Here is a 14,915-nt window from a genome sequence, read left to right as displayed (position 1 = left end):
GGGGTGATGTCGGGCGTCGGGGGGCGCTGCCAGGGGTGGGGGGTGATGTCGGGTGTCGGGGGGCGCTGCCAGGGGTGGGGGGTGATGCCGGGTGTCGGGGGGCGCTGCCAGGGGTGGGGGGTGATGCCGGGTGTCGGGGGCGCTGCCGGGGGCGGGGGGTCCAGCCGGCGGAGGCCGCAGTTCCGCCCGGCGCCGCCCCCGCCGCCGGCTGGGCGGGGATTGGCCGCGCCGGGCACTGCCGGAGCCGGTGCGAGCGGCCGCGGGGCTGCAGCGGCCCCAGCGGGGGTCCCGGCCCCCGCCCCCCCCGGCCCCCCCGCCATGCCCGCCGGCAGCAACGAGCCCGACGGGATCCTCAGCTACCAGGTGGGGACGCGCGGCCCGGGACCCCGCGGGTGCTCGGGGGCCGCTCACTGCGGCATTTCCGCGGGGACACGGAGCGAAGGGTGGGAGCAGGGGAGCAAAGGGGTGCGGTGCGGGGGGACAGGGGAGCAAAGGGGTGCGGTGCGGGGGGACAGGGGAGAAAAGGGGTGCGGTGCGGGGGGACAGGGAGCAAAGGGGTGGGGTGCGGGGCGAACAGGGGAGCAAAGGGGTGGGGGTGCACGGGGAGCCTGGGTTTGTGCAAAGGGGTGCGCGGGGGGGCCGTGCGGGCGGGCAAAGGCAGGTGAAGGGCATCTGCAAGGTGGGGGGGGGGTAAAATGGGGTGCAAGGGGCTGCAAGGCCCCTGGGGGGGCACAAGGCATCGGCACAGCAGAGGGTGGGGGTGCAAAGAGGGGGTTCTGGGGTGCGGGAGGGCAGGAATTCACCTGTGCGGTGACTGGGAGGGTCCTCGCTGCGCCCCCTTTTCCCGTCCGCTGTGACCCCCCGGTGATGCTGCGGGTGGGGGCACAAAGGCCACTGTCCCCGCAGCCTCCCCGGCACCCGGGTCTCAGCTGTTGTCCCCGCAGGCGTGTGTGGGTGCGCCTGGCGTTGGGATGCGGCTGACCGGGGCCCCCCTGTTCCAGCATCTCCTTGTCCCATCCGCCCCCCCGGGACCCGCCTGGAAACCCGCTCTGGGTGACAAACGGGGGGAATTGATTAACCTGCCCCGATACTGCAGCTCGGGGGGCGACGGGGATTTACGGCTGCCCCGGTTGGGGTGACAGCCGCGTCCTGGCGCTGCTGGGCCGTCACCTGTGTCCCCCCCCCGCAGCCCCGTTTTGGGGCTCCGGAGACGTGTCCCCTCCCGTTGCCAACACCCGGGGCCGGTCCCGTCACAGCTCAGGGTCCCCGTGGGGACGGTGGCTTTGTCGGGGTGGGGTGGACATGGAGAGGGGTGAGGAGGGGGGTCCCCAGTTTGTCCCCATGGACCCTGTGCCTGGTCCTGCTTGTGTGTGACAGCTCAGGACGCCTGGACACGGCATTTCCCTCCCCCCGCGGTGCTTTCGGCCTCCGCCGGCACCGGGAGGACTCAAAGCCGGGCCTAAATCTCCACTTTGTGCTTTTCCTCCTCCTCAGTCGCACCAAAGCTTCCCAGGGAAGAGTTTGCTGTTGCGCTGGGGCAGGTAAACCGAGGCACGGCGCTCGGGAGCTCCTCTGTCTCCTGCTGGGACACAAAGAGAGACGTGGCAGCAAAGTAATAACCTGGACAAGTTTTCTGGAGATGGACGTGCTGCCCACCCGGGGACGGGATCATTTGCTTTTCTATTAAATCCTTAACTCCTCCAGCAATTTCCTCCGTGAAGTGTCCACTCCGAGTCCATTTGAGTGGCTGGAGCGGGGACACTTCCCTTGGTGACGTCTCCGCGCGGGGGTTGCCGCGGTTTTGCGGATCCGCGGTGGCGATGGGATGCTCGGAGCACCTTCCTGGAGCCGCCCGCTTGTCCCGATTCTCCTGGTTTTCGCGCCTGGAGCTTTAATACTAAATAACCAAAAAGCAGCGGGACCGGGTTTGGACGGGGCCGGGGTTCTCACCCACGCGGCCCCGGCGCCGCCTTCCCTGGCCGCGTTGGTGTGCGCCCTGTGTCGCCTCTCAGGGCAAACCGGGCCGTTCGGCTTCGCACCCAGCGGCGCCGCGGACAAAGATCATTAGAGCAAACGAGTTTGTGGGGTGGAAATGATGGATTAGCTCAGCTCGGAAAATAACAAACCGTGGAGCTGGAGACAGCAGGGGGAGCGAGGGGAGGGAAAAACGTCGCCTATCTGGACCCCCATGCCGTGCAAGGGGGTTTTGAAGCACCAAAGGGCCGTGGCAAAGCCAGGCTTACCCGAAACGCCGTGATCTCGTGCGGGAAACGTTGGTGACAGCCAGCGCTGCCCCAAAATGTGTATTTTCCCAGCGCCTTGCACCTCGGTTGTGTTTCACCACCGGTGCTTTTCAGCACACCCAAACGGCTCCTGTGCCCCTGGCCCAGGCAGGATGTGGCGCTGACCCCCCGTTTCTCTATTCTGGGTGGTTTTTCCTCAAAACGGAGCCGTTTCTCCCCCATGCACCGAGTGCTGGGAGCGCGGGGACCGTTGGGCTGCGTGCGTTAAGTAACGGCCGCGCCGTGCCCGGGGTTCCGAGTCGGTTGGGTTTTGCGCAGCCGGAGCCGGTGGCAGCGGGCGCTGCTGCGCTCGCCGGGGCTGCCGGTGCCCGGGGGGGTGTGTGTCCCCCCGACCGAGCCAGGGGTTCAGTTGTCCCCAAAAAACTGGTGACCGACGTGAGGATGCGGCGGTGGAGTCACAGAGTGACCCTCCTGGAGGAGCTACAGGTAGCGCGGCCGCGGGGCCCCGGAAAGGGGGAAACTCCCCCAAAACCCCCGGGGAATTTCCCGCAGGGCAGAGGGATGGGCGGGGGGAGACGCTTTTTGCCGGGGGGCGCAGGTTCAGCATCGCCGGCCAGAAAATGGGGGCAAAACGGAGACTTTCCCCGTGTGGCCCGTGGGGGGTTCGGGAGCTGCAGCTGCCAAGTCGCTCCGTCTGTTCCCGATCCGACACCCCCACAAGGTGTCCGGGGACCAAACAACTCATTTGTTCCTACTGCCCGTTGAGTTGCGTCGCTGCTGCGCGGGGACGCCGCCGCGAGTGGCTCCGAGTGGGGATTTGGGGCAGAAGAAGCAGATTTCGGGCCAAGGGGCCGGGCAGGAGATGCGGTTCAGCCCCTGCGGGCTCTGCGGTGGCCGCGGCCGGTGGCCCAAGTGCCGCCCAGAGGGTCCTGCAGGGATCGCGGCCCAGGCTGGAGATGCTGAGAGAAAAGGGGCCTTTGTTTTTTCTTTTCTGTCCTCATTTTGTTTTGTTTTGTTTTGTTTTATTTGACTTTTGTTTTGGTTTATTTTATTTGACTTTTATTTTGTTTTATTTTTTCCTTTTCCCTTTCCTTTTCCCTTTCCTTTTCCTTCCCTCGGGGACGATGTTTGGGGATGATGCTCGGGGATGATGTTTGGGGACAATGCTCAGGGATGATGTTTGGGGACAATGCTCGGGGATGGTGTTTGGGGACAATGCTCAGGGATGATGTTTGGGGACAATGCTCGGGGATGGTGTTTGGGGACAATGCTCAGGGATGATGTTTGGGGACGATGCTTGGGGATTATATTTAGGGACAATGCTCGGGGATGGTGTTTGGGGACGATGCTTGGGGACGATGTTTGGGGACAATGCTTGGGGCTGATGCTCAGGGTACCCAGCCCCAGTTTCCCGTTTTGTCGTTGCCGAGCAGAGGCCGGACGAAGAGGCCGTGATCGACCAGGGCAGAACCAGCAACGTGGTCAATATCCACTATGAGAAGGAGGAGCTGGAGGGTCAGTGTCGCCGTTCTCCCCTTCCGCAGGGTCCCTGCGGTGCCGCTCGCTGGACGGCAGCAGAACGTGGGCGCCTTCTAAAGAATAAGCAGTTCTTTTCCTTTAAACTGGGGACAAATGGCCGCAGAGGCCGCGGCGTGAGCGTCAGCACGGGGCTGGATGATTCCCAGCTTGGTTTTGCTTGGAGGGGTCAGGAGGATAATTTTTGGCTGCAAACACCAGGCTGTGTTTCTATATTTCTTTGTATTCCGGAGTTTGTTATCACGGGCCTGATTTGATCTCTCATCACCTTGTGCCATCCAAAGCTTTTCAAAGTAATTATTAATACCTTCTGCCACTGCTTAACGAGCCACTCTGAGCTTCGTCCAGCCAAACGGCCCTTTGGGAAGAGGTTTGATGCTTTCGGATGAGCCGGAGCTGTTGTTGCTCTGCGGTGGCACAGTTTGAGTAGAACAGGCTTGGGAAACACATCTGTGACATTCGGGGACACAGAGAAAATAGAACAAAGAGGAATGGGGGGTAGCGGCGCCGTCTGCGTGACCCCCCGCGCGACGTCTCCGCTGCAACCGCGGCTTGTGCGCAGGTCACCGGACCCTGTATGTGGGCGTGCGGATGCCGCTGGTGCGGCAGAGCCACCGGCACCACCGGCCCCACGGCCAGAAGCATCGGAGGCGGGAGCGGGAGAAGGAGCTGGGCCCGGCAGGGCAGGACCGCCAGTGTAAGGCCGCTTTTCTCCTTTTGCTTTAAGGCATAGTTCTTTTTAATGTATAGTGGGTTTAGGTTCATCTTCCTCAGAGGGATCTTGGCTTTAGAAATGCAGATATGGGAGGGAAAGCTGCCCATCCTTATGTGGGGGGCGAACAGATGATTCTCCTTTTCCGTGGCTCTGTGCGGGCGCAGACAGACCCCGGTGGGGGGAACCGGCGCCGGTCTGCGGCTGAACGGCGCCGATCCGCTGGTGACTCTGCGTGTGAGCGTGATGGGCTGTATTGAAGCTCAGCAACAGGTCGGGGCTTTGTCTTCTGTCCCAGACACCCCGTCCCAGCGGGTCCAGTTCATCCTGGGGACCGAGGAGGACGAGGAGCACGTTCCCCACGACCTGTTCACCCAGCTGGACGAGATCTGCCTGAAAGGGGATGAGGATGCCGAGTGGAAGGAGACGGCGCGGTAAATAAACCCCTGCAGCGCCCGCGGGCTCCGCGCGAAGCTTTCGCGGGTGCCGACGCGAGGAGCCTCCTCCTGCCACCCCGTGGCTGTGTTGAAGAGGTTTGCGGAGCTGGACGGGGGTTTTGTGATGGAGCTGATGGTGATTGCAGGTGGCTGAAGTTCGAGGAGGACGTGGAGGACGGTGGCGAGCGCTGGAGCAAGCCCTACGTGGCCACGCTGTCCCTGCACAGCCTCTTCGAGCTGCGGAGCTGCATCCTCAACGGGACGGTGCTGCTGGACGTCTGTGCCAACAGCATCGAGGAGATCGCAGGTACTGGAGATGCTGCGGGTACCAGGGATGCTGCAGGTACCGGGGATGCTGCAGGTACCGGGGACGCTGCAGGTACCAGGGATGCTGAGGGTAGCGGGGATGCTGTGGATAGAGAGGCCAGATCAGGCAAGAAAATGGCATTATTTAAAAAGGGAAATAATGATCTTAGCGGAGTGATGAATAAGCACTTTGATGATGTTTTTAGCAAAAGAAAACCTCACTTTTGCTGCGAAGGCTGATCGGTAATAAAATGTCTCGCTAAGCAAATCGGAGCCCACGTTAGGGTGTCGTGCGTGGCACAGGCTTCCCTGGGGGCTTCAGGGCTTGGAATTTGGGGGAATTTCTGCTCTGATGGATTAATTTCCCTCTGCCACCCCCAGACATGATCCTGATCCAGCAAGAACCGTCCGCAGACTTCGACCAGCGCACGCGGGCGAAGGTCCGTGAGGTCCTTCTGAAGAAGCATCACCACCAGAACGAGAAGAAGAGGAACAACCTCCTCCCCATCGTCCGCTCCTTCGCCGACGTGAGCAAGAGGCAGCCGGACCTGCACGTCCTCGACAAGCCAGGTGAGGGGCCTGGTGCCAGGGGAAGGTTTGGGCCAGGCTTTGGCTGTAGGCGAAGGTTTGAGCAGGGCTTTGGCATCAGGAGGTGTGAGCCAGGCTTTGGCTCCATTAGACTTGTCCTGGCAAAGCAGAAGCGTCCCGATTGCTCCCTTCCCCTCTTTCTTAATCTCTTTCTTTTCCTGCCAGCCCAAACGCTCACCCCTCATCCTTCTCCCAGCACAGAAGCTAAAAACGGGCTGAACCCCGAGCCCATCACGATGGATTTGAGCAAGGTGAGAGGCCCGCGGCTTTCTGACGCCCTTAGGCCCGGCTTTGCCGCAAGGCGCCGCGGGCTTCGCTTCTGGGGGAATGGCCTGAAAGTGGCTTGTGGTGCCCAGGCGGAGCTGCACTTCATGAAGAAGATCCCCATTGGGGCTGAAGCGTCCAACGTGCTGGTGGGAGAGCTGGCTTTCCTCCGGCAGCCCGTGGTGGCCTTCGTGCGCCTGACGCCCGCCGTGCTGCTCCCGGCCATGACCGAGGTCCCCGTCCCCACGAGGTCTGAACGACAAGCGCCGAGCTCGGCTCTAAAAATAACCAGACAGCATGAAATCGGCGCCGGTTTGGCACCCCAAGGGAACACGCACGGTTCTCCCACCCGCGTTTCTGTTATTCCCTCCCTTGCTGTAGCTTTTAAACCCATTGGTCAATTTTAAGGGAAGTTGGCCCAAGAATTAATTGTGGGATGGGCTTGGTGAGCCGACGTGTCCCCTCTCGAGCCGTCCTGGGGACTTTGTTTGGTGCCCATTGGGCAAGAGCACGTTCTTCTCTCTCATGTAATTTTCCTTGCCCAGGTTCCTGTTTGTTTTGCTCGGCCCGGGAGGAAAAGCCCATCGGTACCACGAGATCGGCAGGTCCATGGCCACGATCATGACAGACGAGGTAGGAGGAGACAAAAGGTCTCTCCGGGTCATTTTTGGGCTTTCTTCTCCTCTCCCTGTCTCTGTGAGAAGAGGATTCACTGTCCCCGCTGCCCGAATAACCCATCCCCACGTTCATCCCAAAGCGAACGCGCGGATTTGTGTCAGCGGGGGCTGAGATCCCACCCCGGGTGCATCCTGGCACCTTGTCCTTCTCCAGGTGCCACGGGGACGGCGCCTCCTGGAGATAATGACGAAATACACCCAGATTTTTCCATTTGGGGGAATATTTCCTGCCATTTCTGACAGGAAACTTGGGGAAAATTCCCTTGCGTTTGGCCAAGAGCCCCTTGCCCGGGCGGGGACGCCTGCGCTGCCTTGTCCTCTCACAGGCTGTGTCCCCGGGCAGGTTTTCCACGACGTTGCCTACAAAGCCAAGGACCGTGCGGACCTGGTGGCCGGGATTGATGAGTTCCTGGACCAGGTGACGGTTCTGCCCCCGGGAGAGTGGGACCCGTCCATCCGCATCGAGCCCCCCAAAAACCTCCCGTCGCAGGTGGGTGCGGGTCGGCAGCGGGGCCGGCGGCTCCGCGGGGACCCCGACCCACAGCGTCCCAGTTTGACACAGACCAGAAGCCAAACAAGCCAGCGGCTGCAAACACATCTCTTCGGCTTATTTGCGTTTTATCAGGAGAAAAGGAAGATGCGGGGAGTGCTCGGTGACAGCGACTCTCACAGCAAGCCGGAGAAGCACAGCGGCCCCGAGCTGGAGCGGACGGGAAGGTTCTTTCTTTTCTTCTGTTTGCCTCTAAAACCCGAGCAGCGCCTTCCCTTCTAGCCGGTTTTTGGGGGTCGTTTTCCAGTGAAGAGGCTGCACCTCACTGCTCTGGTCCCCGGTGGGAGCTGGGGCAGCCGGGCTCCGCCGCAGCATCATTGCACATGGTGTCTGTGGTTTGGGGGAGCAGATGTATAGATACCCCAGGCAGCGCTGCCGCTTCCCCAGGGGAGGAACTGCTGCAGTAAGAGGGGATGGGCTCTCAGCTTCGGCTTCTCTTTGTGTTGTTGGGTTTCGTTGTGTTGTTGTGTTTCTCCTGGGTGTGAAATGGGAAAAGGAACCTGCTGCTTTTGAGCAATGGAAGTTCCTCTGTGCTCGTGGTCGCTCTTCTGCAGCAGAGAAAACTCCGCCAGGTCTTCCAGGAGCCCAGTTAACGCGTTCCTCCCCTCCCCAGGCTCTTTGGAGGGTTGATCCTGGACGTGAAGCGCAAAGCCCCGTGGTTCTGGAGCGACTTTCGGGACGGGCTGAGCCTGCAGTGCCTGGCGTCCTTCCTCTTCCTCTACTGCGCCTGCATGTCGCCCGTCATCACCTTCGGGGGGCTGCTGGGGGAGGCCACCAACGGCCACATGGTGAGCGGCCCCAGAGCCCGCGGCGGGAGGAGCGGCGCACGCGGGTCCCTGTCGGGGCGCTCTGCTTGGGGCTGGTTAAACCCCAGCGGCGCGTTCGCTGTCTCCCCGTCAGAGCGCCATGGAGTCGCTGCTGGGCGCGTCCATGACCGGCGTCGTCTATTCGCTCTTCGCCGGCCAACCCCTCACCATCCTCGGCAGCACCGGCCCCGTCCTCGTCTTCGAGAAGATCCTCTACAAGTTCTGCAAGTGAGGCTGCCCGGGGCCACGGGACCTGTGCTGGGGGCCACGGGACCTGTGCTGGGGGCTGCGGGACCTGTGCTGGGGGCTGCGGAACCTGTGCTGGGGGCCACGGGACCTGTGCTGGGGGCTGCGGGACCTGTGCTGGGGGCTGCGGGACCTGTGCTGGGGGCCGCGGGACCTGTGCTGGGGGCTGCGGGACCTGTGTCTGGGGCCGTGGGACCTGTGTCTGGGGCCACGGGACCTTTGCCTGGGGCCGTGGGGCCTTTGCCCGGGGCTACGGGGCCTTTGCAGGAGCTTTTAATGTGAAATAGGTATTTTCCATGACAATCCTTTGGTTGTTTTGACTTTGATGCGAGATCAACCACCCTTATTGTGATTAATCTTATTAAGCCCCGACTTGCTGGTAGTTGGTGACTGGGTGCAGACGCCCCGGTTTCAGTGCTGAGGCTTTGGGGCGATGCGGAAAACACCCCCTTCCCCAGCGGGGACCTGAGCTTCATTCTCTTCCCAGGCCTTAACCCAAGATAATTGCTAAATAACGATAATTAAACAGCACACAGCTCCGCACCCGGCTCCGGAGGCTGGGAACCGCATCCCCCCGCGCGGCCTCGCGGGTCTGTGCGGGTTTCCCGGGGAGGTCGGTCCCAGCGCGGGTTCCTCCTGCTCGCAGGGAGTACGCGCTGTCCTACCTGTCGCTGCGCGCGTGCATTGGGCTCTGGACCGCCTTCTTCTGCGTGGTGCTGGTGGTGACGGACGCCAGCTGCCTGGTGTGCTACATCACCCGCTTCACCGAGGAGGCCTTCGCCGCCCTCATCTGCATGATCTTCATATACGAGGCCCTGGAGAAGCTGGTCCACCTGGGCGAGACCTTCCCGGTGCACAAGCACAGCAAGCTCAACCTCCTCACCCTCTACTAGTGGGTTATTTTTAGTTTGTTTTATTTTTTCCTCCTAAAATCGCCCCGGGATGCGTCTCCGTTGCTTTTTCCCTCATCCCCGTCTTGGCTTCTCTCCCAGCTGCAGGTGCTCGCCGCCAACCATCACCAACACAACGCTGCGTTACTGGGAGAGCATCCGCATCAACGCGTCCAGGGTCCCCTGGGACAAGCTCACGGTGGCTGTAAGTGCCCCAGGCCACCCCAGCGGGTTTGGGGACATTCGTGTGGTGCGAAAGCCGGAGCCCCTCAGGTGACGATGGGGCTCAAGCCGTGCTGCTGCTGCTCCGAAAAGTCACGGCTTAAAATTAATGCGTGGCTTTCACCTGCGCGGTCCTGGGAAGGAGAGTCCACCTTGTCCGTCCACCTTGTCCGTCCACCTTGTCCCCACGTGGTGGGGGACAATTGTCCCCAGCTCTTCCGCAGGATGATGTTTCTGACCAGGAGCAAGGTTGAGTGGGTGGTTTGATTATTGGAGGACTTAAGCTCATGCTCAGAGGTAGTAATTGGCTGCCTTAATTGGTTCCTGATAACTCCAGGCCTTGCTTTTTTAAGCGCTGTCCGTAGGTCCGTGCATAGATGTGCACGTCTGAGCAGCTCTCGGGCGGCTGTTGCTGGAAGCAGCGCCCAGGCACGGGGTGAGAAGCCCTTGGGGACACCTTTGTCCCCTCTTGGCCGTGTCCCCTGAGCCCACTCTGCTGGGAAGGGACAATTTGTCTCTTCTTTCCTACCACGGTTGCCGTCGCCCTCCTTCCCCATTCCCTTTTTCCCCCAAATTCCCAGCGTTTCCTGTCCCCGGGGTGCTGTCTCAGCCAGCCCAGCGGAGGATGCGCCGTGGTCCGTGGCGTCATGTCCCGTCACATCTCCATCCTCTGCGGGTTCTCACGTGTCACTTGTTCCCCTGCTGCTGCTCCTTAAATCTCCATCCCCAGCAGCAGCCGTGAGGTCCCGAATCTTGGCCCGAGATCCTCAGCGCCCCCGGTGACCCCGGTTTCCTTCCCGCACGCGCTGCCCCGCGTCCTCGCACCCTGTTTCTCCAGGACTGTCGGTATTTGCGTGGAGAGTTTTACGGAACCGCCTGTGGACACAATGGCCCCTACGCACCCAATGTCCTCTTCTGGTGCTGCATCCTCTTCTTCTCCACCTTCATCCTGTCGGGCTTATTGAAGAAGTTTAAAACCAGCCGTTACTTCCCGACCAGGGTAGGTAGAAGACGGTGGCGGCAGCAGCTGCCTCACTCGTTTCCCAAAACTGGCTTTTCTGGAGCGCTCAGCAGTATTTGCCAGCACTTGGCCAGGGTGGGAAGCGTTGACCTTGAAGGCCAAGTTCTCCATCAGTTTGGACGCCCCTCACTCGTTTTCATGAGCGTAAAACCACCGATTTCCCACCTGCTCGGGACCTGCCCCGGGCGCTTGGGTTTGCTCAGACAGTGGGAAATCAGCGCTTCCAGCTGGTGGGTTTTTCTTCCCCTCCTGTGCGTTATGTGCTCAAGGGACAGTTGATCCAAACGAGGAGCTGCCACAAGTGATGCCTCAGGGCCGTGTTCCCCCATCAGCCGTGAGCGTGGCTGGAGGGGCAGACGTCTGCTGCCTTACTTTTTAACCTTTGTTTTTTAAAGGTTTGAATTAAAACAACCCTTTTCCACCTAATTAAGCTTTTTTTTATTGCCTGGCACCAGATCTCCCAGGGACGAACCCAGCAGCGGTACCTAACCAAGGGATTCGCTGCATGACCTCAGGGTGCTGGGATTGTTATTAACCAACCTTAATGTTGTTGATGTCCCCAGCTTTTCCATCTTGTTCTGGCCCCGTTTGCAATGCCCCTTTCAGCTCAATTTTTTTGTCCCAGATCCGGTCCACAATAAGCGACTTTGCTGTTTTCCTGACCATCGTCACCATGGTGCTCGTCGACTTCTCGATGGGGATCCCGTCACCAAAGCTCCACGTCCCCTCCGTGTTCAAGGTAGAAGGGACGTGACCCAGGGGTGGAAGGGACAATCGTCTGGCAGATGATCCTGATGTCTGTGCTTTGTTGCAGCCAACTAGAGACGACCGCGGGTGGATCATCAACCCCTTGGGACCCAACCCGTGGTGGACGGTGTTGGCCGCGTTCGTCCCCGCGCTGCTCTGCACCATCTTGGTCTTCATGGACCAGCAGATCACGGCCGTCATCATCAACAGGAAGGAGCACAAGCTGAAGGTGAGGGGCTGCGGGGGCGACCCCAGCCCGCCCGGCCTGCGGGGAGCGGGAAGCTCCTGCTCCACGCGCTGGGTGAAGCGTTGGCTTGGGACACAGCCGAGGGCAGGGCAGTTTGGATGAGCCATCTTTTGGAGGAGCAAATTCATCTTAAAAGATGCTAAAGAAACGCATTTTTATTTTAAAATGTCAGCAGCGGCTGGAGGAACGAATCGCTTTGATGCGCTGCCAGGGGCAACTCGGAGTCCCGTGGTAGAAATTTCTTTATGAATTAAAAAACCAGTCAGTTTTTCTTTTTAGTAGATATCTCACAAACTCCCCAAATCCACCAAATTCCAGCCAGATTTTCACATTAAGTGCTGGCACAAAGACCGGCCACTTCCTTGGGCTTCCTTGGGCTTCCTTGGTCTTCTTTGGTCTTCCTTACTCTTCTTTGGTCTTGCTTGGTCTTCCTTGGTCTTCTTTGGTCTTCCTTGGTCTTCCTTAGTCATATTGTTTTAAATTTCCAAGGAGTTGCCTTGAGCTGAAGCAGAGGTTGGGTCCCCCTTGAGACGTCGTCCTGGCTCTTGTGCCGTGGGATGCTCCCGTTTCTTGTTCTTCTCCCCCCAGAAGGGCTGCGGGTACCACCTGGACCTGTTCATGGTGGCGGTGATGCTGGGCGTGTGCTCCGTCATGGGGCTGCCCTGGTTCGTGGCCGCCACCGTCCTCTCCATCACCCACGTCAACAGCCTCAAAGTGGAGTCGGACAGCTCGGCGCCGGGGGAACAGCCCAAATTTTTGGGGATCCGAGAGCAGAGAGTCACCGGCTTGATGATCTTTGTGCTCATGGGCTGCTCCGTCTTCCTCACTTCGATTTTAAAGGTAAGGGGAAAATGTAAAACACCCCAAACCCACGAGATTTTTGGAGGTTACACAAAAATAGTCCCTTTTCTCCAGGCCCGAGATGAGATGTTGCGTTCGTGTGTGGCCACAAGAATATATTGAGATGTTTTTCCTGCCATTGCGGAACATGCATGGGGGAAAGCGCCTGTTTTCCTCTGACCCTTCTGGAAAACAGGATTATTGTGAGGAAATATAACTCGGAAGTGCAGCCTAAAGCAGAACGTTAACTCGGAATCCCTTATGGTTAAAATCCAGCCCACCCGAACCCTGTGACCATGGAAAGCTTTAGGCCGTGCCTGTAGAAGAGAGTGATAAAACACGATTAAAAAGATATATAATTGCATTTTTTTGCAGTATATACCGATGCCTGTGCTTTACGGCGTCTTTCTCTACATGGGGGTGTCGTCGCTCAAAGGGATTCAGGTATGGGGATTGTACTGCGTCTGCTCCCTGTGGAGCAGGGCAAAGCGGTGGCATAGGGAAAAACCTCTATAAAAGCGAAGAATGAAGATATTTAGTGTAGGGGACGGTGCGGTGCAGGCTCAGGAGGGTGTGGGCTCTGTGCTCAGAGCAGGCTGGTGTTTGATAATGTGGAAATGGGGGAGTTTAGTGCGAAGAGACGGTGATTTCTGCTGCACGTCCGTGGTGGGTGTTCGGTGGGCCAAGGAACGCTAATGACAGAATAACGTGGAATAAGCGCAAGTTATAGCTGAGGGGAAAGCGGGTGCTGCTCCCCGGGGGAGCGATCCCAAAGCTCCCCCCGCGTCCCGCCAGGGCCACAGCTCCCGAGGCAGCTTCTCCCGTTTGTTCGGCAGTTCTTCGACCGCCTGAAGCTGTTTGGGATGCCGGCCAAGCACCAGCCGGACTTCATCTACCTGCGGCACGTGCCCCTGCGCAAGGTGCATCTGTTCACGCTGATCCAGCTGCTCTGCCTGGTCCTGCTCTGGGTCATCAAGGTGTCCCGCGCCGCCATCGTCTTCCCCATGATGGTCAGAGCCCGAGAACGGGGACCCGCAGCGCTGGGGGACGCGGCGTTGTCCCCGACCTCGGCCCATCTTCCCGCCGCTTCCTGCAGGTCCTGGCGCTCGTTTTTGTGCGGAAGATGATGGACGTCTGCTTCTCCAAGCGGGAGCTCAGCTTTCTGGATGACCTGATGCCGGAGAGCAAGAAGAAGAAGCTGGACGATGCCAAAAAGGAAGCCAAAGAGGAGGAGGTAACGCGCCGGCGGGGAGCTCGGGGTTCCTACCAGCAGCCTGGATCCCACATTGTAACCTTTTCTTTTTCCTAAATTAGCAGCGAGCTTAACACTTGAATAGAGAGATTATTATAAATTAATAATTTTTAAAATTATGATTTATTGTTTTATTATTATGGAAAATTTGCTGCTCACGGTGCTTTTAGCCCCGGATGTTCGGGGTGAAGGGTCCCGCGGGGCGGGCGGGCCGGGGAGCGCGGTGCCGGCGCTGGGTTCAGCCCTCGCCTGACCAGACACGCACCTCGACTCGTCCTTGTCCCGCCAGGAGTCCCAGAAGATGATGGAAGCCGCTGCCGCCAGCTCCGTTCAGCTGAAGCTGCGCAAGAACAACGTCGCGGGTCCCCCCCAGCCAAGCAGCGACAGGTAAAGATCCACCACGCGCCAAGTTATTTTGAAGGCGTTCGGCGCAATTTTCTCCACTTGCACTTTTATTGAGTGTCCCTTAGAAACCAGCGGCTATCGTGGTGGGAAATTCACCTGATGGGCAGGAATTGCAGAGCAGCCACACAACTTGTGTTTGACCCCCAAAATTTGCACTGTTAATGACTTTACGGGTGCTGGAGATGCTTATATTTAAAAGGGAGGCAGGAGCTGCAACTCCAGCCTTTGCTGCAGCTCTTTGGCTCTCAGACTCGCTTCCCAAACCTCCTCATCCTGCAGGACCTCCTGCGCCTGTGCTGAGCTCCCCCCGTTCCTGCCGACGCACTCGGCGGCGTCAGTGCCCATAACCTGCGTAAAATCTGTTACTGCAGGGCTGACCCTTCCGAGATCAATATCTCGGATGAGATGTCGAAAACCACCGTGTGGAAGGCCCTGAGCATGGACACGGGCACGGTCTGAAGCGGGGAGGACGAGGTAAAGGCCACGCGTGCCCCGGGCCCTGCGAGCGACGGTTTTCCCGTGGTTTGCCAAAAAACGGCTGGTCCTGGGAAAGCCGCGTTTGCAGAGCGGCTCCTCTCTGATCTCCCTCTTCTCTTCTTTCCTTCCCCCCGCTTTCCATATTTAGGAAGTTTTGGCTTTGAAGGAGTGAGAAGGTGACTCAGGGATGTGCCAAACGCAGACACGGGGAGAAGCCCCTTTCTTCTGTCTTTTGTTCCTTTCTTTCTGTTTGGAGGATTCGCACTGACGCCACGTGGCTGTGTCCGGCTGTGTGCGGCTGTGTGCGGCTGTGTCCGGCTGTGTGCGGCTGTGTCCGGCTGTGTGCGGCTGTGTGCGGCTGTGTCCGGCTGTGTGCGGCTGTGTCCGGCTGTGTGCGGCTGTGTCCGGCTGTGTCCGGCTGTGTGCGGCTGTGTGCGGCTGTGTGTGGC

At 59.5% G+C, this 14,915-nt stretch overlaps 1 protein-coding gene across 1 annotated transcript; it reads left to right on the top strand.

Moving 5' to 3' along the window:
- Positions 1-318: 318 nt before the first annotated feature.
- Positions 319-14,448, top strand: SLC4A8 (solute carrier family 4 member 8; the record flags this gene model as incomplete). The annotated part of the gene is made up of 24 exons (XM_080360547.1): positions 319-363; positions 3,677-3,758; positions 4,342-4,476; positions 4,790-4,925; positions 5,075-5,235; positions 5,616-5,804; positions 5,988-6,073; positions 6,179-6,336; positions 6,632-6,719; positions 7,107-7,253; positions 7,389-7,480; positions 7,927-8,101; positions 8,214-8,347; positions 9,012-9,257; positions 9,358-9,460; positions 10,316-10,477; positions 11,124-11,237; positions 11,313-11,474; positions 12,081-12,332; positions 12,708-12,776; positions 13,169-13,342; positions 13,429-13,566; positions 13,874-13,971; positions 14,361-14,448. The coding sequence occupies 24 exons, from the start codon at positions 319-321 to the stop codon at positions 14,446-14,448; spliced, it is 3,234 nt and encodes a 1,077-aa protein (XP_080216673.1).
- Between the last annotated feature and the right edge of the window lie 467 nt (positions 14,449-14,915).

Source organism: Nesoenas mayeri, assembly GCF_963082525.1.
Source record: "Nesoenas mayeri genome assembly, chromosome: 28".
NCBI classification, from domain to species: Eukaryota; Metazoa; Chordata; class Aves; order Columbiformes; family Columbidae; genus Nesoenas; species Nesoenas mayeri.
The sequence above is the reverse complement of the archived record's forward strand: the minus strand, read 5'-3'. Positions and strand labels throughout refer to the sequence as shown.